Raw genomic sequence first — 26,243 nt, 5'->3', positions numbered from 1 at the left:
TTCTTGGGGACCGTCAATGCTGCAGAAATTTTTTGGTACCCTTCCCCAGATCTGTGCTTTGACATAATCCTGTCTCGGAGCTCACGGACAATTCCTTCGACCTCGTGGCTTGGTTTTTTGCTCTGACATGCACTGTCAACTGTGGGACCTTATATAGACAGGTGTGTGCCTTTCCAAATCATGTCCAATCAATTGAATTGACCACAGGTGGACTCAAAATTAAGTTGTAGAAACATCTCAAGGATGATCGATGGAAACAGGATGCACTGAGCTAAAAGTCGAGTCTCATAGCAAAGGGTCTGAATACTTATGTAAATATGTTTAAATGTTAAATACATTTGCAAAAATGTCTAAAAACCTGTTTTTGCTTCGTCATTATGGGGTTTTGTGTGTAGATTGTTGAAGACCTTAATTTATGGAATCCATTTTAGAATAAGGCTGTGACATAACAAAATATGAAAAAAGTCAAGGTGTCTGAATACTTTAGGAAGGCACTATAGTTTACAGGTAATAGATCCTCCAAACAGAGTTAAATACATAATCAAGCCTAACTGCACATGATAAACAAATATATTCCAATGACCAGTAAATAACTGGCCCCATGAGAAATTAGTCTAAGAACACAATGTAGTCGCTGTTTATTTGTACACGGCCTTTGACGACAAGCTCCCATGTATTGCCCTGCGAGGGCTTCTCTGTGAGGGTCTCCCGGGGTTGGCTGTGCCATGTTGTCTCTGGTCAGAAATGTTGTACACTCAATCTAGTTTAACAAGAGAGGAGAACCATGGAGGGTTTGTAATTGATGTTCAGAACATTGGGATGTGTTCCAAATGGCACCCTATTCCCTTTATAGTGCACTACTTTTGACCAGGACCCCTAGGGGCCTCTGGTGAAAAAGTAACGCACTATAGGATATGATGTGCCATTTGGGACAGAGCCTATACACATGCACAGACCTGACCTGCCTAAATGAAATGTAATAACAGCACAACATGAGACAGGATAGCGGCAGGTAACCTAGTGGTTAGTGTTGGACTAGTAACCGAAAGGTTTCAAGATCGAATCCCCGAGCTGACAAGGTAAAAATGTGTCCTTCTGACCCTGAACAAGGCAGTTAACCCACTATGCAGTCATTGAAAATAAGAATTAGTTCTGAACTGATTTGCCTAGTTAAATAAAGATCAAATTAAAAAATGTAAAATAAGGATTAGACAGACGGCCAGTGGGTTTAAATGTTTATTCATGTGTGAGGGGCTTATTCACATTGATTACACAGGGTGTTTGTGTTCAGCTCTGTGGCAATCGTTTCGTAATGGTCTCAGAATATGTATATATGGTTGTTTGCATGTTTGTGTTAGGGTTTGCATGAAGAAGGCGTCTGTTCAGCTCTGTGTGGTAATCATTTCGTAATTGTCTCAGAATATGTTTATATGGATGTTTGCGTGTTTGTTTGCATGAAGGAGGCGTCTGCTAACCTGCAGTCGAACGGCATGCTCGTGTTTCCTCTTCATGTCGTTGATGTACCAGGCCACGCCTGTCATGGTGTAGATGGCTTCCTCCACGACCTCATAGCCCTCCTCTTGTGGGTCAAAGTGCTTGGCTATCTCCTGCAGAAGGAACACAATAGTTATTTAAACTAGTGCACTTCCCACAGACATGGCTTTTTAGTGAGAGTTGTTCTGTTTGTTCTAGTAAGAAGTTGAACCTACGGTGTCAATATATCTGAATCATTTCAAGCTGCTTTGGAGAATACGAGTTGGTTCCTTCAAAAATGCATCCTTTCTTCCTCCCATCCTCAAGAGTAATTACTGATCTGACATGGATGGATAGGGGAAATCTATGAAGTGGAAACCCATCTTTACACCTATGAATGTGTGTCAAATCAGTGATAACTCCAAGAGAGGGTAGGAAGGAAAGATGCATTTATGCATTTTAAAAGTATTTGAACCAGGATGCTATGGCAGGGCATTCCTTTGGTGGTTAGTTGGAGCACCTGGAGCATCTACCTGGAGCAACTACCTGGAGCAACTACCTGGAACAACTGCCTGGAGCAACTACCTGGAGCAACTACCTGGAGCAACTACCTGGAGCAACTACCTGGAGCAACTACCTGGAGCATCTACCTGGAGCAACTACCTGGAGCAACTGTGATACTTGATGAGCCTCTCAACAGGCTGTATTCCAATAGTATTAGTGCTGATCTAGGACCTGTCGAAATAATTGTAATCTAAAAAGGCTAAACTGATCCTAGATCAACACTATTCTCTGAGACGCTTTGTGGACATTGGCCCTGATCTAGGATCAGGTCGCCCCCCTGTCCATATACATCTTATTCATTATGATCTAAAAAGGCAAAACTGATCCCATCTCTGTACCTGAAGCAATAGGTGGTACTTGAGGATCCTCTGTACAGGCTTGAGCAGGTAGGAGCCCAGGGGAAGGGAGCGTTTGAGTGAGGCCTGCCGCTCCCGGAACAACTTGGCCAAGGATTTGTTCCTCATGCAGTCTGTCAGAGCAGCCACAGAACTAGATGGAGACAGGACCGGGTCAGTACCACAGAACTAGATGGAGACAGGACCGGGTCAGTACTACAGAAACAGAACTAGATGGAGAGAGGACCGGGTCAGTACTACAGAACTAGATGGAGAGAGGACCAGGTCAGTACTACAGAACTAGATGGAGACAGGACCGGGTCAGTACTACAGAAACAGAACTAGATGGAGACAGGACCGGGTCAGTACTACAGAACAGAAACAAACTACAGAAACAGAACTAGATGAGAGAGGACCGGGTCAGTACTACAGAAACAGAACTAGATGGAGAGAGGACCGGTCTGTACTACAGGATCAGTACTACAGAACTAGATGGAGAGAGGACCAGGTCAGTACTACAGAACTAGATGGAGACAGGACCGGGTCAGTACTACAGAAACAGAACTAGATGGAGACAGGACCGGGTCAGTACTACAGAAACAGAACTAGATGGAGAGAGGACCGGGTCAGTACTACAGAACTAGATGGAGAGAGGACCAGGTCAGTACTACAGAAACAGAACTAGATGGAGACAGGACCGGGTCAGTACTACAGAAACAGAACTAGATGGAGAGAGGACCGGGTCAGTACTACAGAACTAGATGGAGAGAGGACCGGGTCAGTACTACAGAACTAGATGGAGACAGGACCGGGTCAGTACTACAAAACAGATGGAGAGAGGACCGGGTCAGTACTACAGAACAGAACTAGATGAACTAGATGGAGAGGACCAGGTCAGTACTACAGAACTAGATGGAGACAGGACCGGGTCAGTACTACAGAACAGAAACAGAACTAGATGGAGAGAGGACCGGGTCAGTACTACAGAACTAGATGGAGAGAGGACCAGGTCAGTACTACAAACCACAGAACTAGATGGAGAGGACCGGGTCAGGACCAGGTCAGTACTACAGAACAGATACTACAGAAACAGAACTAGATGGAGAGAGGACCGGGTCAGTACTACAGAAACAGAACTAGATGGAGAGAGGACCGGGTCAGTACTACAAAACTAGATGGAGAGAGGACCGGGTCAGTACTACAGAAACAGAACTAGATGGAGAGAGGACCGGGTCTGTACTACAGAACTAGATGGAGAGAGGACCAGGTCAGTACTACAGAATGAGAGTCTAGATGGAAGTATTGGACAATGATTGAATAATTACACACAACACTTAGTTATGTGAACCGATGAAACTGGTGCACATCTCCACACTTATCTCTACAATTCAATATGTGTCATATGTTCCCCCAATTACCCATTTCAATATGATCATATTCATCATTTTTGTTTCTCACCCATTTCATTTGAGAAAATGGACTACAATTTGTACATATCTCTAGAGTGGGTTGAAAACACAAGTAGTAGGTGTCAACCCAATTTTTCCATAGAACAGCACAGCAAACAGAGTATACTTTCTACCACTAGGTGTCAGTAGCAGACATCCCCCCCCATGGTTTTCTTCACATGCTCAGTCTGTTTCTGTCAACAGTTGAGCCAGTAAAAGCTGCACATGCCAGGTACACTGGCCAGCTAAGAGAGTTCACTTACTTTGGGTAGTTGGTACAGTACTGTGTATAGATCTCAAAATACTCTCTCTGAAAGAAAAAAATTATACGTTACATAGTCCCCATACTGTTCGAAAGGGATTGTTTATCCACCAAAAATGATGACGAGTTATTGGTTTCGAGCACTGGACGAAACTCTTCAGCAGGTCAGCGAATCATATACAGCATAATAGGATTGGAATTGCACTAACCTTCATGACGAAGCACCTAGCGATGGCAACAGGGTCGTTGTCACACATATCTAAGGACTGCAACAGTTCACTGCAACACAGAGGTCAGAGATCAAAGATGAGGCCTGGTTACATCAAATGGCAAATTATACAGGTATGACTTTTGCAAATATATTGCAGATATCGTAGTGCTGTACATTTCAATCACACTCGTAAAACACAAACCAAAGCAGCATTTACGTCAGGCTGTTGTCGACAACTCCCTGAAATGCTACATTTCATAATCGATACTAGAAAAAGAGATGTGGTTAAATATGGTTGTGTGTCCATCTCGTCTTCAGGCCCAAAGTTGTTTGCTTTGGATCGTCGAGAGCCATGATCACAGGGAAATGGTCAGAAAGACAATGTTCCAGCGTTAGGAGTTCGAATCACACTGATGTCCTACCTCACGAGACACAGACCGCACGCCATGTCCTACCACACGAGACACAGACCGCACGCCATGTCCTACCACACGAGACACAGACCGCACGCCATGTCCTACCACACGAGACACAGCAAACCCAGACCGCACGCCATGCCCTACCACAGGAAAGATACAGCAAACCCATACCTCACGCCACGCCCTACCACACGCGACACAGATCGCACGCCATGCCCTATCACAGGAGAGATACAGCAAACCCATACCTCACGCCACATCACGCCATGTCCTACCACACGAGACACAGACCGCACGCCATGCCCTACCACAGGAGACACAGCAAACCCAGACCGCACGCCACATCACGCCATGCCCTACCACACGAGAGACACCGCAAACCCAGACCTCACGCCATGCCTTACCACAGGAGACACAGCAAACCCAGACTGCACACCACACCTCAGCATGCCTTACCACACGAGAGACACCGCAAACCCAGACTGCACACCACACCTCAGCATGCCTTACCACACGAGACACAGCAAACCCAGACTCACGCCACACCTCAGCATGTCTTACCACACGAGACACAGCAAACCCAGACTGCACACCACACCTCAGCATGTCTTACCACACGAGACACACCCAGACTGCACACTTCAATGTCTTACCACCAGACAGACTCACGCCATGTCTTACCACACGAGACACAGCAAACCCAGACCTCACGCCACACCTCAGCATGCCTTACCACACGAGACACAGCAAACCCAGACCTCACGCCACACCTCAGCATGCCTTACCACACGAGACACAGCAAACCCAGACCTCACGCCACACCTCAGCATGCCTTACCACACGAGAGACACAGCAAACCCAGACTGCACACTTCAGCATGTCTTACCACCACACGAGACACAGCAAACCCAGACTGCACACCTCAGCATGTCTTACCACACGAGAGACACAGCAAACCCAGACCTCACGCCACATCACATCACAGCCAGATGCATGCCTTACCACACGAGAGAGACAGCAAACTCAGACCGCACGCCATGCCTTACCACACGAGAGACACAGCAAACCCAGACCGCACGCCACACCTCAGCATGCCTTACCACACGAGAGACACAGCAAACCCAGACCTCACGCCACACCTCAGCATGTCTTACCACACGAGAGACACAGCAAACCCAGACCTCACACCACACCTCAGCATGCCTTACCACACGAGAGACACAGCAAACCCAGACTGCACACCTCAGCATGTCTTACCACACGAGAGACAGCAAACCAGACCGCACGCCATGCCTTACCACACGAGAGACACAGCAAACCCAGACCGCACACCACACCTCAGCCATGTCTTACCACACTTTGTCAGCCAGACACAGCAAACCCAGACCGCATCCACACCTCAGCATGCCTTACTAAACAATCAAGGGAGACACAGCAAACCCAGACCTCACGCCACACCTCAGCATGCCTTACCACACGAGAGACACAGCAAACCCAGACCTCACGCCACACCTCAGCATGCCTTACCACACGAAAAGGAAAGACACAGCAAACCCAGACCTCACGCCACACCTCAGCATGTCTTACCACACGAGAGACACAGCAAACCCAGACCTCACGCCACACCTCAGCATGCCTTACCACACGAGAGACACAGCAAACCCAGACTGCACACCTCAGCATGTCTTACCACACGAGAGACAGCAAACCCAGACCGCACGCCATGCCTTACCACACGAGAGACACAGCAAACCCAGACCGCACACCACACCTCAGCATGCCATGCCCTCAGTGCTAGCATGCACTTTGTCAGCCACTTCAGATGGGCAAACCAAAACTTACCATCCACAACCACTGGAGTAGCAAAAACAGTCCCCCGATAAGACTAAACAATCAAGGGACGACAACAGACAGATGTGTCAGTTTGGTAAACAGCTTCCGAGGCCTCTGTCTTCAACGTCTTTGGTCTCACAGAGTTTAGCCATATAGCAGCCGGGAACACGAGTTATTGAGGACAGGTTTTTAATTACAGTGCAGACTGGTGGAGGCAGTATAAGGAAAAGGAAAGACTGATAAAAGGTCAAGAGAGAGCGAGAGAGAAGCGTGGCTGAAGAGCTTTAAAAAATGAGAAGCGTGGCTGAAGAGCTTTAAAATGAGAAGCGTGGCTGAAGAGCGGGAGCATGAAGCGTGGCTGAAAAAGCGAGAGAACCATGAGCGTGGCTGAAAAATGAGAAGAGAAGCGTGGCTGAAGAGCGAGAAGAGCGTGGCTGAAGAGCATGATCTGGCTGAAAAGCGAGAAGCATGAAGCGTGGCTAAAGAATGAGAAGAGAATGCGTGGCTGAACCATGAGCTTTAAAAAATGAGAGATGAAGCGTGGCTGAAGAGCGATGAGAACCATGATCGTGGCTGAAAAGGAGAGCATGAACCAGCGTGGCTGAAATGAGCTTTAAAAAATGAGAAGAGAACCATGATCTCCCTTTAAAATGGGAACCATGATCTCCCTTTAAAATGAGAAGCATGAACCATGATCTCCCTTTAAAAAATGAGAAGCATGAACCATGATCTCCCTTTAAAATGGAAGCATGAACCATGATCTCCCTTTAAAAAATGAGAAGCATGAACCATGATCTCCCTTTAAAAAATGAGAAGCATGAACCATGATCTCCCTTTAAAAAATGAGAAGCATGAACCATGATCTCCCTTTAAAAAATGAGAAGCATGAACCATGATCTCCCTTTAAAAAATGAGAAGCATGAACCATGATCTCCCTTTAAAAAATGAGAAGCATGAACCATGATCTCCCTTTAAAAAATGAGAAGCATGAACCATGATCTCCCTTTAAAAAATGAGAAGCATGAACCATGATCTCCCTTTAAAAAATGGGATGCATGAACCATGATCTCCCTTTAAAATGGGATGCATGAACCTTAAATGTTACAGGGACAATTTGGGTAAAAGATGAAGATAAATTCCTGATGAGCACCAGTTACACTCTGAAGTACAGCTATTGGGCATCGATGGTGAAGAAGCAGACAGGTAAAGAGCTTCAGGCCAATCACAGGTTAGGTTGACAACACCTCAGAACAGAACAGCTCATATCTCCTTTCTCCTTGAGGGGGAAAACACACCATCAGCACATAATTGAACAAACCAACCGTTATGGGGTTAAATAAGATTCACCCAGTAACCACGCCAACAGGACAAATGGCTTTTCTATATCTAACCAGGAGTTAGAAAAACACAGGAATCAACAGTTACACTTTGTTCCAGACGGGATACCCTTTGGTTGTAGGGTGAGATCCACACAATAACATGACACTTCAAGTCACCAACCATCCCTTGACTGTCAGTTGGGAGATGATGTGTAGGTATACTTCTAGGGCCGGGACGATACCAGTATTGCGATACTCATTAGCATTAAGGCAAAGAAACAAAACACAAAGCGGATTTAACTTCTTAAAAACAGCCCTTAATGTTGGAAACAACCATTATGTCGTCATCCAGAGTCAATATCTTACTGTTAAGGGAATTTTTATCAATGATGACTAATTATGTATATATTTCAATCAGGACTGACTAGTCCAAATGCTATTATGTACTGTACATATATGAATTTTCTCTCTTGCTCCCTTTTCCAATTGTATATAATGTAGTCAGGAGTTTAGAACAGTGCCTTGGTACAAATGAATGAACTATCTCTAGACTGTCTACAATGTGATCTACACTGATGAATTGACCTTGGCTACAGGCGAGGAGGGAAGGGAAGGCTCGAGAACTATAGGGCCTCTCTACCGGTGTCATGAAGAGATAGATAATTTAGAAAACGCTGACGTCTTTTTCAGTTTATAACCTGTAGAAAAATGTGTATATACCAGTACTCTCTTGAATTAAACGCTGTTACCTGACTTTTAAGACTGGTCTCGATCTATTTCATGCAAAAATGATCAACTTACAACTTATTATAAAATAGTGTGAATTTGGTTTTGGCTACAAAACATATAGGAATTCCTCTAACACTTACATACAGCGGGTTTTTACAGGACCAAAGAGTTCGGTCTGCTTCGTTTACATTTTTGCCCTGGAAAAAACATGACGATACTGCTATCGTCACAACCCTACATAACTCTAGCAGGCACAACTTTACACATTCAAACAGTAATTTGCACAGCCACAGGCGTCTACGATCAAGCACCACTGCAGAGTGCCTTTTTGAAGAGATAGATATATATCTATATATATACACTATAGACTGTGTATATAGACTGTGTATATAGACTGTGTATATAGACTGTTTTCCACGATATACTATAACCAGTTGATATTACAGTTTCTATAAATTAATCTTAAAATGGCACTTGCTTTTTTTACTGACTGAATATATATATGGGCCACTTTAGCAATGAGGATTTGTTATCTGTAATGGATATGATAAATTAGATTGTTGCGATCGGTTGGCATATAGATAAATGCACATATTTATTTTTCATTGCGGGCCTTATATTCTAAACAAAAAGTACAAACAAATGAATAATGTGAAGAGTCAAAACATGACAAACACCCATCCCTAATACAGCACACCCAATGTACTAGATTCCTGTGGAAGGAAGATATGTAGGGTAATGGTATCACACAAATACCACGGATAAAGGGGAGGGTGATATATAGGTACATCCTGAAAACCGGTACTGGGCAAAAACTATTACACTGAGATGAAGGATTGAGAGGCCTGTAGACAGAAACCTTTTCCTGATCGACCCTCTTGACGGCTGCGTTCTTGTTTAGTTTCACTTCACATATCAGTGTTGAGAAACAGAATGTATGCTCGCCAGATCAGGATGGTGGTACGAGGCTAGTGAGCACCAATATACCATGTGCGAGCCTCTCAATCCCTTTTCACACAAATTCCAGACACTTTCTTTCAGGTGCTTTCTTATGAGCCAACCACTCTACAAAATAATAATTAGGTAGGAAGTGCCACTGTGCAATGAAATTCATAGAGTTTATCATCTATACCAGTCTGCCTAAAATGGAACAAATATTCATCCATCTTGATTTGCTGGCTCATTGCAATACACTACCAAAGTTGTTAGAGGATGTACTCTACTGTGTACAAAGGCCTCTGAACAGTGAGCCTGACTAAAGTGCTACTGAATGATCCTACTTCTTCTCCATAGGCAGGGCTAGAAAATGCTTCTTTTGGTGCTACACCTCATTGAAATACTCCAGTGTGGGTTTTGTGTTTTATTCCAGTGACCCTGGGGTGAACATGGATGACTTTCGTTAGAGGACATTGGGGGAAAAAAACATGTAGTTTAGCCAATGAATATAAAGCACAAGCATTTTCATTGTGCTTACTTAATGACAGACGTCATATGTGCTACTGCAGTAGTAGGGGAAAGGGGAGGCCATCGGTATACCATCTCTGACTTCAGGGAGTATTGCATGTCATCGTAAATCAAAGTTAAAAAGGACAGGACCCACCACTAACAAACATTGTTGTGGATGCTGGAGCATAGATGGGACTCTCTAATCTCAGGCACTGTAGGATAGCATTGGGTAGTGAGGTGGGTGGCCTGGACACGACCCACCACTAACAAACAGTAGGAGTGTGGTGACGTTACTGGTCATGAGGCCAGCTATCTTTAGCACACAGCTTTTGGTGTTCAGATGCTTCAGTGAATAAGAGGACGAGAGAGTAGCTATTTGTATGTGTGTGTGCACACAGACATTGTTTTGGGAGGCAGTGTGGTTAAATTATTTATTTTTCCTAAACACAGGACTTGGCCCCTGTTCACTTGCAACCCAAATCTCTCTCTCTGATAGGCCTCTGTGGGTCTCTGGCTCTAGATCTGACACACTAATACAATTGGGCCTTTCAGAGCACAAAGGACCACTGTCAACACAGGCGGGTCTTCTGTAAACTGCTCCCCGGCACCATGAACCAACTGTGGTGTACAAAACCATTGATGACAAATGATGTGAGTGGTAGCCTGACACAAAAGTGTAACCGAGTAAATATGCTGTTTCATTGTCTACTGGAGCGAGACGTGCAAAGAATGTGCGTCTGTTGCAGGCATGCGTGTGTTAACGTGCGTCTGTTGCAGGCATGCGTGTGTTAACGTGCGTCTGTTGCAGGCATGCGTGTGTTAACGTGCGTCTGTTGCAGGCATGCGTGTGTTAACGTGCGTCTGTTGCAGGCATGCGTGTGTTAACGTGCGTCTGTTGCAGGCATGCAGGCATGCATGTGTTAACGTGTGCCCTAAACGCCAACATCAAATCCATCATTGTAAATGGTCTTCCAAGCTCAGCAATCAACATTTTCATGAGAGCAATTTCACCCATCAAATCAGGCACATCAATTCTGAAATTCTCCTCTTGTAAATATTTAATGAACGTGACTGACTCTGAGAATCCTTACTTGTGTTGTGTTAAGGACACAATAGTTTCATCAATAGTTCAATAGAATTGCCTTGACATTGTAAATAGTGTTAATCCGTGTGTAACTTGGGTACTGGGAAAAACAGTCACTCACTCATTCTTTCATTCATTCAGTCATTCACTCCTTCGTACAGTAATTCCTTACATCCTCACAAGGATAAGAGAAATGAGTTAGTCAGCGGCTCACCTGTTGAACTCGTAAATGTCCTCGATGTTTCCAAACAGGGCACACACCTGTTCTGGTCTAATGGGTAGGTCTGCCTGGTCGATGATGTGGGCCAGGTAGTCCTGCAAGGCAGATAGATGAATTGTGACTGAGGTGAAACTGACTACATCATGACGCAAAAGTCTCAAACAAAGTAAAAAAAGTGGATTCATTTACTTTCATGCCTACATTTTAGTATGGACTTTCCACTTTTCATCAATGAGCATTTTAGGTCCACACACGATCTACTAAATAGAGTGTAACTAACTAGCACCTTGTTCATGAAACATGCTCACACCTAGTCTTAAAAACCCAGGTACGCTACATTTCCCCCCGTATTCTCAAAGAGCTATGGACACCTATCAAATCATAACGCTTTCTTTTAAAGTCCAATCACCACAGGTGTTTATTTGGTATAAATGACTTGGTAAGAATGGGTACTTCGGAGCCACATATAGATAGTACCTCAAGCATATGGGGCGGCAGGGTAGCCTAGTGGTTAGCGTGTTGGTCTAGTAACCTAAAGGTTGCAAGTTCGAATCCCTGAGCTGACAAGGTACAAATCTGTCATTCTACCCCTGAACAAGGCAGTTAACCCACTGTTCCTAGGCCATCATTGAAAATAAGAATGTGTTCTTAATTAACTGACTTGCCTAGTTAAATAAAATACATGATTTTGTTTTGTACTTTTGTCACACTTCTCATCAGTGACACACGTCATATTGGACGTGTGTCACTAAGCATGACATCATAGACATAGGCATGACATCACAATGCAGGAAAGGGTATAAAAGCCCAAATCCACCAGTACTGATTCAGTTGAGTGACAGAGTGCCGTTGGTACATAGAATTAGGATACTTAAGAGCAATACAATCTGATCTCTATGCATTGGTAAGTACCTTCATCTGACTTCAGTTATACCTTAACGTGTGTCCCAAATGGCACCCTCTCTCCTAAATAGTGCACTACTACCTTTTATCCGGGACAGCACACAGGGCTCTGGTCAAAGGTTGTGCACTATACAGTCTGGTAGTACACAACCATAGTCTGTTTAATATGAGGATTTTTATTCGCTCTTTATTGCAAATATTCAGATAACTGACTATAACTTTCACCAGTGACTAAAATAAGAAAAGGGTAGCTAGTGATTTAAAAACTACTAATATATATATATATATATATATATATATATATATATATTTTTTTTTTTCGATACTGTCATTGGGAAATACCAGGATAAAGTAAACTAGCATTCACGCAACCTATGAAAGCACATTTAAAATATAACCAAAACTAAAAGTGGTGCACTTGCCTCAACTGTATATGTGCACAAGTACAGCAGGCAAATGTTTGTCTCTGATTAGGCCTAACTGTTAAGGTGGCACTGGATACAAATCCTATTAAATTGTTTTCTATGTAATTCAAATGGGGCAGAATACAGCACTCTATTGTGATGCTCAGCTGGTCAGCGTAGGTCAGCGTACATGACATTAGAATGACATCACAATGCGTTGTCATGAGGTCAAACACAAAATCCCAAATCCATTACTGATTCAGTCACAGACAGTTAGCTGGAGTGACTGGATGGTGGTGAGTAGACATGTCTTCAATGTCTTACTAAAACTCCACGACTGGATAAATAGGAAACAGAGAGCATTGTGGTTACCTTACATGTTTTAACAATTCAACTACTTGTAAAGAAAGATATTTGGTTTAGGGGAACAATGGCTAGTGTAAAGAAACTGTCTCTCAAAGCAAAGGATTCATATGAGGAATGAACCAATCAGTATATGTGGGTGTGGTCACAGAGGTCAAAGTTTAGGTTAGTGGTGGGGCTCGTTATTCGTACATGTATACTGTAGAACTGCTCATAGGCTCTTGGTGATGATAGTGTTCTTTGCATTCTCTCTCTATGGAATAAGACACATGTGTCTTGTGTGAATGGTGTATTTAGCCAATATGTTCTGGGAGTGTTGCATTTACAGTACTAGTCAAAAGTCTGGACACACAAGCTTTTTTCTTTATTTTTACTATTTTCTTGTTAGCTGCTTTTCCTTCACTCATTCCAAACCATCTACCTTGGGTTGAGGTCGGGTGATTGTAGAGGCCAGGTCATCTACCATTATTCTACAATGTAGAAAATAACAAAAATAAAGGAAAACCCTTGAGTAAGCGTGTCCAAACTTTTGACGAGTACTGTATATGTTCTGTTACTCCTGCTAGAAGAATGGCAAATGAATCGAGCAGTCCTGACCTAAGGATCAAAGGTCAGAGAGGACTCACGGATAAAAGAGAGGATGGGTCAAAGAGAGCAGAGAGCACCAAGGAGAGGTGCAATATCGTACTCCATAAAGAAATGGAGAGCAGGTGGGAGGAGAGAGAGACGGAGAATCAGCGTCTGAAAGATAAGCTCCGCCGGATGGAGGAGGAAGAAGCAGAGCAGGCTCAGGAGGCCGCGCAAAGCCTTCTGGAGAGGTGCAAAAATACGGTCAAGAAAGAGAGAGAGAAAAGGACTCAGCTGGTTGAGAGGGCCAGGACCATGATCCAGGAGGAGACCAACAGAAGAACAGAGCTGGAGGAAGAGCTAGGGAAGATGAAAGAAGGACAGCTGGAGAAACTCCAACAAATCAAAAGGAAGATAGAGATGCACCTTAGAAAGAATTTGGAAGAGGAGTTTGAAGGACGACTACAGGAAGCTATTCAAGAGATTGAGAGGAAGAAAAATGCTGAAATTGAGTGGTTCAAGGAGGAGCAAAACCTGAAAGACTATGACCTCCAGCTGAGACAGACGAGGATCATGAAAGCTGGAAGAGAGCATCAACAACAGTCTGAGATGCTAAGATGGCAGGCAAGGCAGACATTATGACCAAGATGATGATGATGTTATATGATGACAATAACAATGACTTTACATGAGTATTATGATGATTATTATTGAATAGCAGAATAGAGATCGTAATTGCAATTGTTGTTAATTTAGTATTAACATTTTGAATTACAGAAAGTGATTGAGAAAATGAGAGCCCAGAGCCTGACAGAGCAACAGGTGGAGGGTGATCAGGCTGCGCCGGAGCCCCAGGGACTCATCGTGTGCAAGCCCAGGCCTCAGGCCGACCTCACACCACAGTCCTGGCTCCAGACCCAGACTGACCAAGCTCCGGAGCCCAACCAGGATTTAGAGCCTGAGATGGCTGCCGAGGCTCAATGTATAGTGATGGACATCGAGCTTGATGACAACGAATGGATCGATGTAGATGTTGCCTACAAGGAGAGGATCGTCCATTCGTCGGAGATTGAAGATGCCAAGCAGAGGCTCCTCAAGGAGGCCGAGGAAGCTGAGCAGAAGGCTCAGGCCGAGGAAGCTGAGCAGAAGGCTCAGGCCGAGGAAGCTGAGCAGAAGGCTCAGGCCGAGGAAGCTGAGCAGAAGGCTCAGGGCGAGGCCTTTGAGATCGAACGTCAGAAGATCATTGCGGAACTGAAGAAAAATCACAAACAGTTCCTGGTGGATGAAGATGAAGACCCAGAGGGCTCAGATTGCTCAAGCCTCCAGACCGAGACCAGTGACGAAGCGGACAAGGACTTCCAAGATGAGGCAGAAAAAAAAGCGTTCATCAGAAACAGCAAGTGCAGAAGGGCGGTGTACTGGCTGAACAAAATAGTAAGACAAAACCACGAGACAAAGATCAAGAAGACATTCGTAAATGAGGAAAAGAAAGGGGACCAGTTGGTCATCAAAGGCAATTTAGACCGAGGCATGACCTGTGCTATGTTTGAGCAGAAAAAAAGGGCCACGCTGCTGATGGCAATGGAGGAACGAAAGAAGGTAGAGGAGGAATGGTTGAGGAGCCAAAGGGAAAAGTCCCAGAAGAAGCAGGCCAAGAGGCAACAGAAGATGGAGAAGTCCAACACCCAACCCAATCCAAAACAGGTACGATTCTCAGGGTTCGACCTCCTGTTGAATACGTGTGCGTCATTTGAGCATTTCATATATTATTACAAAGTAGATCCTCTTGAAGGGTGCAAATGAACTGCCAGAATCAGACAACATGAAGGTAAATGTAGCACTGAAACTTCTGAGGTAGTGAATAGGGTTAAGGTTTATTTAAAACCAATGTAAAAAGTTTTTTTGTGCATTAGGGAGCCTCAAAACAGTTATGGGTTTTCTAGCTCAGAATTAGTCCACGAAGTTAGCACTAATGACATTAATATCCTGAAGGAGCTAATAATACAGACAGCAAAGTTCCATCCTGATTAAACTAATGTCAATTTTCTCTTCTCCTATTGTCCTCTATTGGGGGTGAAAGTCTGCCAGACAGAAACTTTTCCCCTAACTGCAGATGCCAGATCACTTCTCCCCTCCCGTCCCTCCTTCAAGCCAACCTTTTTTCCGTCCCTCCTCCTTTTTCACGTCACTGAACATTTGAAAAGCCCGAGTGAGCGCCACACACACACACTAATTTCTTTACTTTTCCTACTTTGACTAATAAAGCCTATTTACCTAAATACTTTTTTTGATTCAATGCCTCTATTTTTATTTTTTAACATCTGCCCTGATTGTCTCTATATTATTTTGGTTTGTATCTAACCAATACATGTCAAAGTTCAAACATAAATAACAAATGATTCTGAGAAACTCCGTGTGACACTGATAACACGCCATTTAAGTATGTTTTGAAAATTCATACTGTAGTTACTGTACCATTCTCTGGATGATGATTGACAGGCCCTGCCATGTTATGTTATGGTCAGGCCCTGCCATGTTATGTTATGGTCAGGACCTGCCATGTTATGTTATGGTCAGGACCTGCCATGTTATGTTATGGTCAGGACCTGCCATGTTATGGTCAGGACCTGCCATGTTATGGTCAGGCTTTTACATTCGTCCGTAGACTGAAATCTGTATATACAGAAGGGAGCAAATAGACCCTTTTGCAAACTGCTTGACAAGTCAGCATTATTTTAGGTTCTGGGTTGATCTCATAACTGTAAACCCTCAATGATTATTTTGACATCTAAACTTGGTCATGAGACAATATAACATATGCAAGTGACAGCATTAGTGTGTGTGTTTGTGTATTGATATGCCACTTTGTGCTAAAAATAAATACTCGGGAGACCCTTCAGCTTCCAGTTGCAGCACTTCCATAGTCATTCAGGTTGGGTGGAGTTGTGTGTGCGTGTGTGTGACAGTTAGTCATCCATCCACTAGAGGGGGTGAGTGAACAGCATGGTGAAATCTGACATGTCTCATTTTTGTCTAGCAGTTCAAAACGCAAAAGACAGTAATCATCATGCAGGTTGACCAAAATAACGTTGTTAGCGCCCACGTAACAGTCAGCTTCCAATTTGGCGCAAGCGAACGCAAAAGGTATCCGCTTTACTCAGTGTAAGCAAGCGTCAGAGGGGCTTTGTACTAGATCTGTGATGTTATGCTTAACATGCTGCATTTTGTTAATCCTCCTGGCAATGGGATGCAGTCCAACCATCTGCAGACATTATAGAACACTCAACGAGGATAAATAACAGATCTACGTGTGGGCTATGTGCTTTAACCGAAGTGGTCAACTCAGGTCAAAGGGATCATACGAGGTGAACAGAGAACACCAGCGAGACGAGAGATGCTTCAACCACGCCGCACATCATGACAGTTGTCTAAACATTTGAGTTTCGTTGTACCATAACCTAGGCCCAAAACAGGTTTTTGAAGCACACAACATTGTTCAGTCTGGTGAATTGAGGTTAGATAAAACTAAACAAAAGCTTATTGTTTACAAGCACACAGACAGGTCGGCGGGTGCATGTACATTCATCTCGGTGTTCATCTTCGAATGCAAATCTTCATTGGAATAGTTCATTACACAATGACGTGTGCAAATTTCCCCTTATCCACAAACACACTTACCTAATCCTTCTTAAATACACAAAACATGTTATTCAACAGATGCACATGATGAAGTTATCTTATAGTATGTACTGTACCAATTTACTTACACAAACACACACACAAAGGGCACACATACACAAAGGGCACACACACGCACACTCAGGCAGGTACACACAAACAAGTGTAAACTAGGCTGTGGTGGAGGCATGTTAGATTCCAGTTGATCTGAAATGCAGTCAAGGTATAATCAGAAAAGCAGATCAGACCTCAGATGGAGGATTAGCTCAGAATGTTCAGCCGTCTATTTACACTTTCATTTCTAAATCCAACACACACCACTCCACACTGTTAATATCTAAACAGCTACTACCCCCCCCACGAAATAAAGCAAGATACTAATATCAATATGTTTTAGTTCGATTTCCTGCTTGATCACGGGTTATCGTTTAGTGCCCCCCTTCTGTCAATGCCTGCAACGCTTCCCTGGTGGCTCACTGAGGGAGGTCTCCTGTTCCCTTACTCCCTGTAAATCAAGGCTTTCCTCAGTCTGACATCAGACAACCTGCTCCTTGGGGACTACTTTCTCTCATCTATTCAACACATGCTGGTGATGTAGACACACACACAAATATGAAAAGGAAAAAGAAAAAAGAAAGGAGAGGGAGCGAGAAAGAAAAGTGGAAGAGAAAGACTGGTTTTCCTCACCTCTGGTCCTCATGGGAGGAAGCAAACTTTCTAGAGTGAAGTGTGTTAGTGTTTCCTTCTCTGTCATATTAATGCTCATGGGACAAGAGCATGCAGGCAACAATGGAAAGGATGCATATTGGGCTAAGTTAGCGTCGCTCACTGATGCCACCTTCCCAGAAACCTAAAATACTGGCCGACCCCAGGCTAGTGCTAATGTCAGTGGCTTCATGGGTATGCTGTATGGTTGGGAACACTGGTTTGAATCTCGAGTCGACCGTGGCAGAGAAGGATCCTGTTACATATGGTTGAATGGATAATGGGGTGGGGTGGGGTAGTGGTTGGAGTCGTGCCTGAATACACTGACCTATTTGGTGCAAACGTATACGAGTCAGCATATTTCAACAAAAACGTACATCACAAATTTTAACGAATGAATATACAGGCAATCCACACCCAAATGGAGTTATGGTATCCGCTCATCAAATACAGTGGAGAAATGGTGTTAGTGGAGATGTCATTTACAGCACTGTGGACTAAAGCCCACGGTGAAATCAGTTCTTTCTGCTTCGACGGGAAAGTCAACATTCCCCCGAATGTGGAACACCGCTTCGGATTGTGTGTTACACCGCTCATTTTCCAACCTTACAGATTTACCTCACTGAGGCATACTTTTGCTAAAACATTTCCAAGTTCACAGGGAAATTCCAGCTCATGCGAAACCCGCACACGTACAATGTATCGTTTTACATCTCTGAGCCAGTTAAAGAGGCTCGAATGAAAATCAAACCAGGCACCATGGCCAGCACCCAAAACCCACAAACGTTAAAGAGGGAATTGTGATAGAAAATACTGGAATTGTAAGTATGGGTTTTCTCTATTGGTGAATGAATGGTCAGGTAAGATCCTGGACGATTGTGAAGTCATCTTTTTGGGTGGGGGAGGGGGGGTATAGGAGTGCCCAGGGTTGGCGCTGTGTGGTTAGTTAAATAGATTTAGGGACCCTGCCTCTGTTGTTTGATATCTATAGAGAGGCCCTACCTTACATCCTCCAACAACTCAAGCTTGAAGAGAATAAACCTTTGTCATTTCAGTGAGAAAGTAAAAAGGTGTCACACATAAATCAACCCATGCACGTTACCACTGACAGCAGGTTCTTCAATTAAGTCAAATGTTAAGTCAGAGACACTAGAACAGTCTGCAGCACCCGGCCTCACCCTACTAGAATCTGAAGTCAAATGTCTACTGTTGGCTGATGATCTGGTGCTTCTGTCACCAACCAAGGAGGGCCGACAGCAACACCTAGATCTTCTGCACAGATTCTGTCAGACCTAAATCTCAGTAAGACAAAAAAATAAATGTTGTTCCAAAAAAGGTCCAGTCGCCAGGACCACAAATTCCATCAAGACACCATTGCCCTAGAGCAACAAAAAAAAATGTACATACCTCAGCCTAAACATCAGCGCCAGAGGTAACTTCCACAAAGCTGTGAACGAGCTGAGAAACAAGGCAAGGGACTTCTATGCCATCAAAAGGAACATACAAGTCGACATACCAATTAGGATCTGGCTAAAAATACTTGAATCAGTCATAGAACCCATTGCCCTATATGGTTGTGAGGTCTGGGGTCCGCTCACCAACCAAGAATTCACAAAATGGGACAAACACCAAACTATGACTCTGCATGCAGAATTCTGCAAAAATATCCTCAGTGTACAACGTAAAACACCAAATAACACATGCAGTGCAGAATTAGGCCTATACCCACTAATTATCAAAATCCAGAAAAGAGACACTAAATTCCCTATAGAGAGATGAACTTGGAGAAGAGTCCCCTAAGTAAGCTGGCCTTGGAGCTCTGTTCACAAACACCCCACACAGCCCCAGGACAGAAACACAAGACTCAACCAACTCATGAGCAAACAGAAAGATACGTAAATACTTGACACTGGAAAGAATTTACTAAAACAACTGAGCAAACTGTCACGCTTTTTGGCCCTGAACAGAGAGTACACCGTGGCAGAATACCTGACCACTGTGACTGACCCAAACTTAAGGAAAGCTTTGACTATGTACAGACTCAGTGAGCATAGCCTTGCTATTGAGAAAGGCCGCTGTAGGCAGACCTGGCTCCCAAGAGGAGACAGGCTATGTGCTCACTGCCCACAAAATGCTGTGGAAACTGAGCTGCACTTCCTAACCTCCTGCCCAATGTATGACCATATTAGAGAGACATATTTCCCTCAGATTACACAGATCCAAAGTATTTGAAAACAAACAAACATTTTATGAACTCCCATACCTACGGGGTAAAATACCAGTGTGCCATCACAGCAGCACGATTTGTAACCTGTTACCACAAGAAAAGGGCAACCAGTGACCAACGCCATTGTAAATACAACCCATATTTATGTTCATTTATTTTCCCTTTTGTACTTTAACTATTTGCACATCGTTACAACATTGTATATAGACATAATATGACATTTGAAATGTCTTTATTCTTGTGGAACTTCTGTGAGTTTAATGTTTACTGTTCATTTGTATTGTTTATTTCACTTTTGTTTATTATCTACTTCACCTGCTTTGGCAATGTTCACATATGTTTCCCATGCCAATATAGCTGTTAAATTGAATTGATACATTACAGTGATATAGTCTGAGCAGATGCTTCTGATCCTCTACTTGTGAGGTAGTCAAGTTCCAACTCCAGCCTAACATGCTAACAAAGACTTTCAGTCAGACTTGCCAATACTGAGCTAGAGCATTGATGGTGGTGTGGGGTCAAGGTCATGAAGTAGGGGGAACTTTCCCCTAGCGACACTAATTGAAGGTCAGTTTAGCATTTTCCCACATAATGTATTGAGGGACGGTGCTCACCCTAGACTTGTGCCGACAAGCAAATTTTACCCCGTGCAGGAACTACAGTATGGGACATAGGACTACTTCTGAGGCAGACTTGGGTCATTGATACTTTGCATCAATGAGAATGTGTTCAGTGAATTTACCTGGTAAAATAAAATGAATAAAAAAACACGACCATATGACCTCTGTTGAGACAGAGAGCGGGACATTTCTGTGCCCCGATTGGCTAATCTGGGGTTCTGAGCAATAATTTCATAGGTTTACCATGTTGATGGATCAGTTGCCACGCAAATGACATGGCAGATTGTAGACAGAGTTCCTGAAGGTCGCTAATACCATGTCAAGTCAGCCGAGAGCTCTTCTTCAGACCAAAATCTGTTACTTGAGTGGGATCTTGCTCTATTAAAAAAATGTCTAATTCTGGATAGCCGCCTTTTGGGCACTCATGACTTCGTCAAGCAATCAAGTACTCCAACCCCAACCCTAGCCCAATCAAGTACTCCAACCCTAGCCCAATCAAGTACTCCAACCCTAGCCCAATCAAGTACTCCAACCCTAGCCCAATCAAGTACTCCAACCCTAGCCCAATCAAGTACTCCAACCCTAGCCCAATCAAGTACTCCAACCCTAGCCCAATCAAGTACTCCAACCCTAGCCCAACCAAGTACTCCAACCCTAGCCCAACCAAGTACTCCAACCCTAGCCCAACCAAGTACTCCAACCCTAGCCCAATCAAGTACTCCAACCCTAGCCCAACCAAGTACTCCAACCCTAACCCAACCAAGTACTCCAACCCTAACCCAACCAAGTAACCAATGGATTTCAGGACAAAAAAGACAAAGAAATGCAAAGCACTGACTCCACTACTTCAAATAAATGTGATGTAACGAATGGTATGTTGTAGAGCTGGGCCATATGAACAAAAATCCATATCAATTTAAGTGTAATATTTTTTATATTATATATTTTTTTAAATCTGTCGTAGGACAACTACCACTACTTTAAATGTTGTGGTTATCATTGTCCCCTTATTTTACTTGAAACATCACTTTCCTCTTAGTAAAGGATACTATTCGTTATTTTGGATATCAGTAAAATGATAATGGATAATGGTAATGGTCAGTTCGGTCAGTATTGATCATTTTCGGTTTGTCGTCCCAGCTCTAGTATGTTGTCAGCTACACAAGTCATTCCAGAGTATTTTCCTGGTCCTTTAAAATGAAACGGTGCTACAGTTTCAAGACGTCATTTATCATAAGATGAGAAAACATTCACTTCACTCATTTAGGTATTCATGGAATACATGTTTATATGATTGCAATTTCTAAGAGTACTGTGTCTAGCTAAAAAAATTCAATAATACAATTATCGAGAGGAAGACATGCCTGAGAGAACGAGTCTGTGCAGCCATTGTACAATCGTTTTCTCAGCAGGATTTGCTTGACTGAGCTCTCGACTGATGGGTGTGAGAGTGTGGATGAGCATGTGTTAAAAGCATAATGTGTGTGTACAGTATGTAAGTGTTGTGCTTGAGCGTGGTGTGTGTGTCTAAACCACAGCTGGTCTGGAATAACACTATACCAGCATGGTGTGTGTGTGTGTGTGTACATGAAATCACATTTTATTGGTCACATACTCAAATGTATATACTGTATTCTATACCATCTTGCCTATGCTGCTCGGGCATCGCTCATCCATATATTTCTATGTATATATTCTTATTCCATCCCTTTACTTAGATTTGTGTGTATTAGGTAGTTGTTGTGCAATTGTTAAATATGTCAGATATTGCTGCATTGTTGAAACTAGAAGCATAAACATTTCGCTACACTCTCAGTAACATCTGCTAGCCAGGTGTATGTGACCATTAACATCTGCTAGCCAGGTGTATGTGACCATTAACATCTGCTAGCCAGGTGTATGTGACCATTAACATCTGCTAGCCAGGTGTATGTGACCATTAACATCTGCTAGCCAGGTGTATGTGACCATTAACATCTGCTAGCCAGGTGTATGTGACCATTAACATCTGCTAGCCAGGTGTATGTGACCATTAACATCTGCTAGCCAGGTGTATGTGACCATTAACATCTGCTAGCCAGGTGTATGTGACCATTAACATCTGCTAGCCAGGTGTATGTGACCATTAACATCTGCTAGCCAGGTGTATGTGACCATTAACATCTGCTAGCCAGGTGTATGTGACCATTAACATCTGCTAACCAGGTGTATGTGACCAATACAATTTGATTTGGCAGATGTTATTATGTAAACACTATTGTGTCTGTGTGTGTTCACCCACTAGTGTATGGCGTTTGCAAAGTTGTCATATTTGGATTATGTTTGATGAATCATTCTGTGCAGTGCATAATGTACACATAATCTCCACATGCAGCATCCTGTATGGAAGAAGACAGACATTGACTTGTCTGCTTAAGCACCGGCATGATCCTCCAGTCAAGACCCATTGTTATGTAAGGAGATGATCCCACAGCATTAGCCTTAAAGGGTTAATAATAGTCAACCCAGTGACGTCACACCTGGTATCTGTGGATTCCTATCTCCACCCACTGATAAGTCATTGATAAAAGTCAAAATGTTCAAGTCAGTTCCATACAGTCGAGAGAACTGGCTGAAATGGAGTGGCATGTGGCTGAAATTGGGAGTGGCATGTGGCTGAAATGGAGTGGCATGTGGCTGAAATGGAGTGGCATGTGGCTGAAATGGAGTGGCATGTGGCTGAAATTGGGAGTGGCATGTGGCTGAAATTGGGAGTGGCATGTGGCTGAAATTGGGAGTGGCATGTGGCTGAAATGGAGTGGCATGTGGCTGAAATGGAGTGGCATGTGGCTGAAATGGGAGTGGCATGTGGCTGAAATGGAGTGGCATGTGGCTGAAATGGGAGTGGCATGTGGCTGAAATGGATGTGGCTGAAATGTGGCTGAAATGGGAGTGGCATGTGGCTGAAATGGAGTGGCATGTGGCTGAAATGGAGTGGCATGTGGCTGAAATGGAGTGGCATGTGGCTGAAAATGGATGTGGCTGAAATGTGGCTGAAATTGGGAGTGGCATGTGGCTGAAATGGAGTGGCATGTGGCTGAAATGGAGTGGCATGTGGCTGAAATGGCATATGGTCACAAGCCTTGACACACGAAGAAGAAAAACATGCTCGCGCTGCAGTCTCCTTCGCACACAAACAAACCTGCTAAGCCCCCTAACGCTGCACTGGTCTGACCACGCTAACTGGATTTGCCATTTAAGTGAATGACAGCTCTCCAGCGACGCTCTTTTGGAGTTACTCAAATTGCTTGAGATTGAAGGATTCAACTCAGCATGAGGCCTTCCTACTGCCAACAACCGTATCCTCATAGCTATCTATGAATAGTCCAGCCAATCACCCGACTTGAGACCAGATGAAAGACCCTTGTTTACATTGTCAATCTCTTTGGTCCACACAATGCAATGGTTTACAAACATGCCTTAAAATGTGATTTTTATGAACATTGTCATCCCAGACACAACACACATTAAATCTGAGACTGACCTCTCGTTGCCCTTTTTGTTTGCGCCTAGCCTTAAGTTTAGGCCAATCATGGGACTGCCTTGACAGATAGGACGTGCTAATGGGACTTAGACCATCGTGTGACCTGTCTAAGGGGTTGTGAGGAGAAAGCCCACCTGTCACATGCAAACATCCCAGGCCTGCGACACTGTCTGCCCACTAGTGTCCCTCACGCTAGGGTGCCTTTTCTACACTCGCAAGTGCATAAGTCAGTTTACATTGTGATATTTCACATAAACAGCCTACTCACTATACACAGAACTGTTATGATTTGATTACCAGCAGTGTATAGAGGGATAATGGCAAGTTCTGTATAGGCAAAACTTTGACTGAGCTCTTTTGCAATAAAGACATTTCACAGGCAAACCAACAAATACTAAGGTCAATTTGACTGTGTAATGCATGGGAGCTCTTTAAAAGCAGAGAGGATACTTTGTCACATACCTCCACGATGCTGCGCAGATCCCTCACGTACATGCGCTCCGTCTCGATGATCTCCATGACCACCCGATCCAAGTAGGTGATCTTGGGGTTGGGCGCCATGGTTATGGCTGCGAAGGGCGATAACGGGGGCGTGTGGCGGGTGCTGGCAGCCCGCGAGGGCGTGTCAGTGTTGTTGTTGTTAAGCTGGTCGAACTTCCCGCCACAAGAGACCAGTCCTTCCTCAGAAGGGTCCGCTGTATCGGGGTGCTGGCGGTCCTGATCGCCGACGCCAACCGGAGGATTCAGCTCCAAGTCGATGTCGTCTCCGGTAGGGGGCACGGTGCCGCCAGGTGGAGGCGGAGCGGGGCCGTCGTCCCGGGATGACCCTGACCCCGAGGACAAGGTGGAGACTAGGCTCACGGGGCGCTGGCCAGCGGAGGGGAAGTCGGAGCAGTCGGAGGGTGTGGCGGAGGGTGCCCGCTCATTACTACTGATGGAGGCAGTGGACAAACGGGGGGATTCTGGAAGGAGAAGAGGACAGAGAGTCAGGGAAAACATATGTACATTCTGACTGACATTGGTGGAATTCATTGTGATTGGTCATCCAAAGGTGGGAAAAGCTCATCCACCAAATCACATATTCAACTCGCCTGAGTTTTCTGAAGCAAAATCAAAGATGAGTAAAGAGCTAGGCATCACTTGGTCAATCAACTGAACAAGTCCCTCACTGAGAAATAGCAGAGCAAAGATGCCTTGTGATTGTTTCACCAGAAATGTACCATTAATGGACCCCTATTGACATTGTACAGCAACTGAAGTTTCCTATCAAGAAGAGAGATTTGGAGAGGTGTAAATCAGTGCAGCATCCCACTATTTATAAGATAGCTACTTGTCCAGGCATATTCTGCAAAATAAAAAGTATCCACTTGGTTAAATACTGCATGTAAGCAAGTTGGCTTCACTCAATTTGTTTTGACAGCTGCAATTATGATTCACTAGTCAGGAGAAGAACATCTTATGCTTCAATGCAGTGCAGAATCCATTGCTATAGTGCCTATCATAACTATTTAAAGTGGGATTCAAATGGATTTGCCATTTTTTTGTCAACAATCTACACAAAAAAAGTTGAACATTACATTTGGTTTTTAAGATGAATGAAAAATAACACTAATTTACCTCGAATAAATAAGTATTCGCCCCCTGAGTCAATACATGTTAGAAACACCTTTAGCAGCGATGACAGCTGACTCTTATTAGGTAAATCGAAGAATTCTGCACACCTGGATTGTGCAATATTTGCCGATTTTTCTTTAACATTCTTCAAGCTCTGTCAAGGTGTTGGGGATCATGGCTAGACAGCAATGATCTATTCTTGCCATAGATTTTCAAGCAGATTTAAGTCAAAACTGTAACTTAGCCACACTGGAACTTTCACGGTCTTCTTGGTAAGACACACCAGTGTAGATTTG

General features: G+C 43.9%; 1 protein-coding gene across 6 annotated transcripts in view; it reads right to left on the bottom strand.

Moving 5' to 3' along the window:
* Positions 1-26,243, bottom strand: part of LOC112249911 (pleckstrin homology domain-containing family G member 3) — a 106,845-nt gene that overhangs the window by 22,588 nt on the left and 58,014 nt on the right. For 5 of the 6 annotated variants that reach the window (XM_024419640.2, XM_024419637.2, XM_024419638.2 and 2 more), the window contains 6 exons: positions 24,796-25,295; positions 11,338-11,438; positions 4,292-4,361; positions 4,084-4,130; positions 2,376-2,526; positions 1,476-1,607 (listed from right to left, as the gene is read on the bottom strand). In XM_024419640.2, the coding sequence (XP_024275408.2) occupies positions 1,476-1,607; positions 2,376-2,526; positions 4,084-4,130; positions 4,292-4,361; positions 11,338-11,438; positions 24,796-25,295 (1,001 nt within the window). The remainder of the gene's footprint in view (positions 1-1,475; positions 1,608-2,375; positions 2,527-4,083; positions 4,131-4,291; positions 4,362-11,337; positions 11,439-24,795; positions 25,296-26,243) is intronic. The other variant, XM_024419639.2, reaches the window with a different exon arrangement.

This window comes from Oncorhynchus tshawytscha, linkage group LG05, assembly GCF_018296145.1.
Source record: "Oncorhynchus tshawytscha isolate Ot180627B linkage group LG05, Otsh_v2.0, whole genome shotgun sequence".
NCBI lineage: Eukaryota > Metazoa > Chordata > Actinopteri > Salmoniformes > Salmonidae > Oncorhynchus > Oncorhynchus tshawytscha.
The sequence above is the reverse complement of the archived record's forward strand: the minus strand, read 5'-3'. Positions and strand labels throughout refer to the sequence as shown.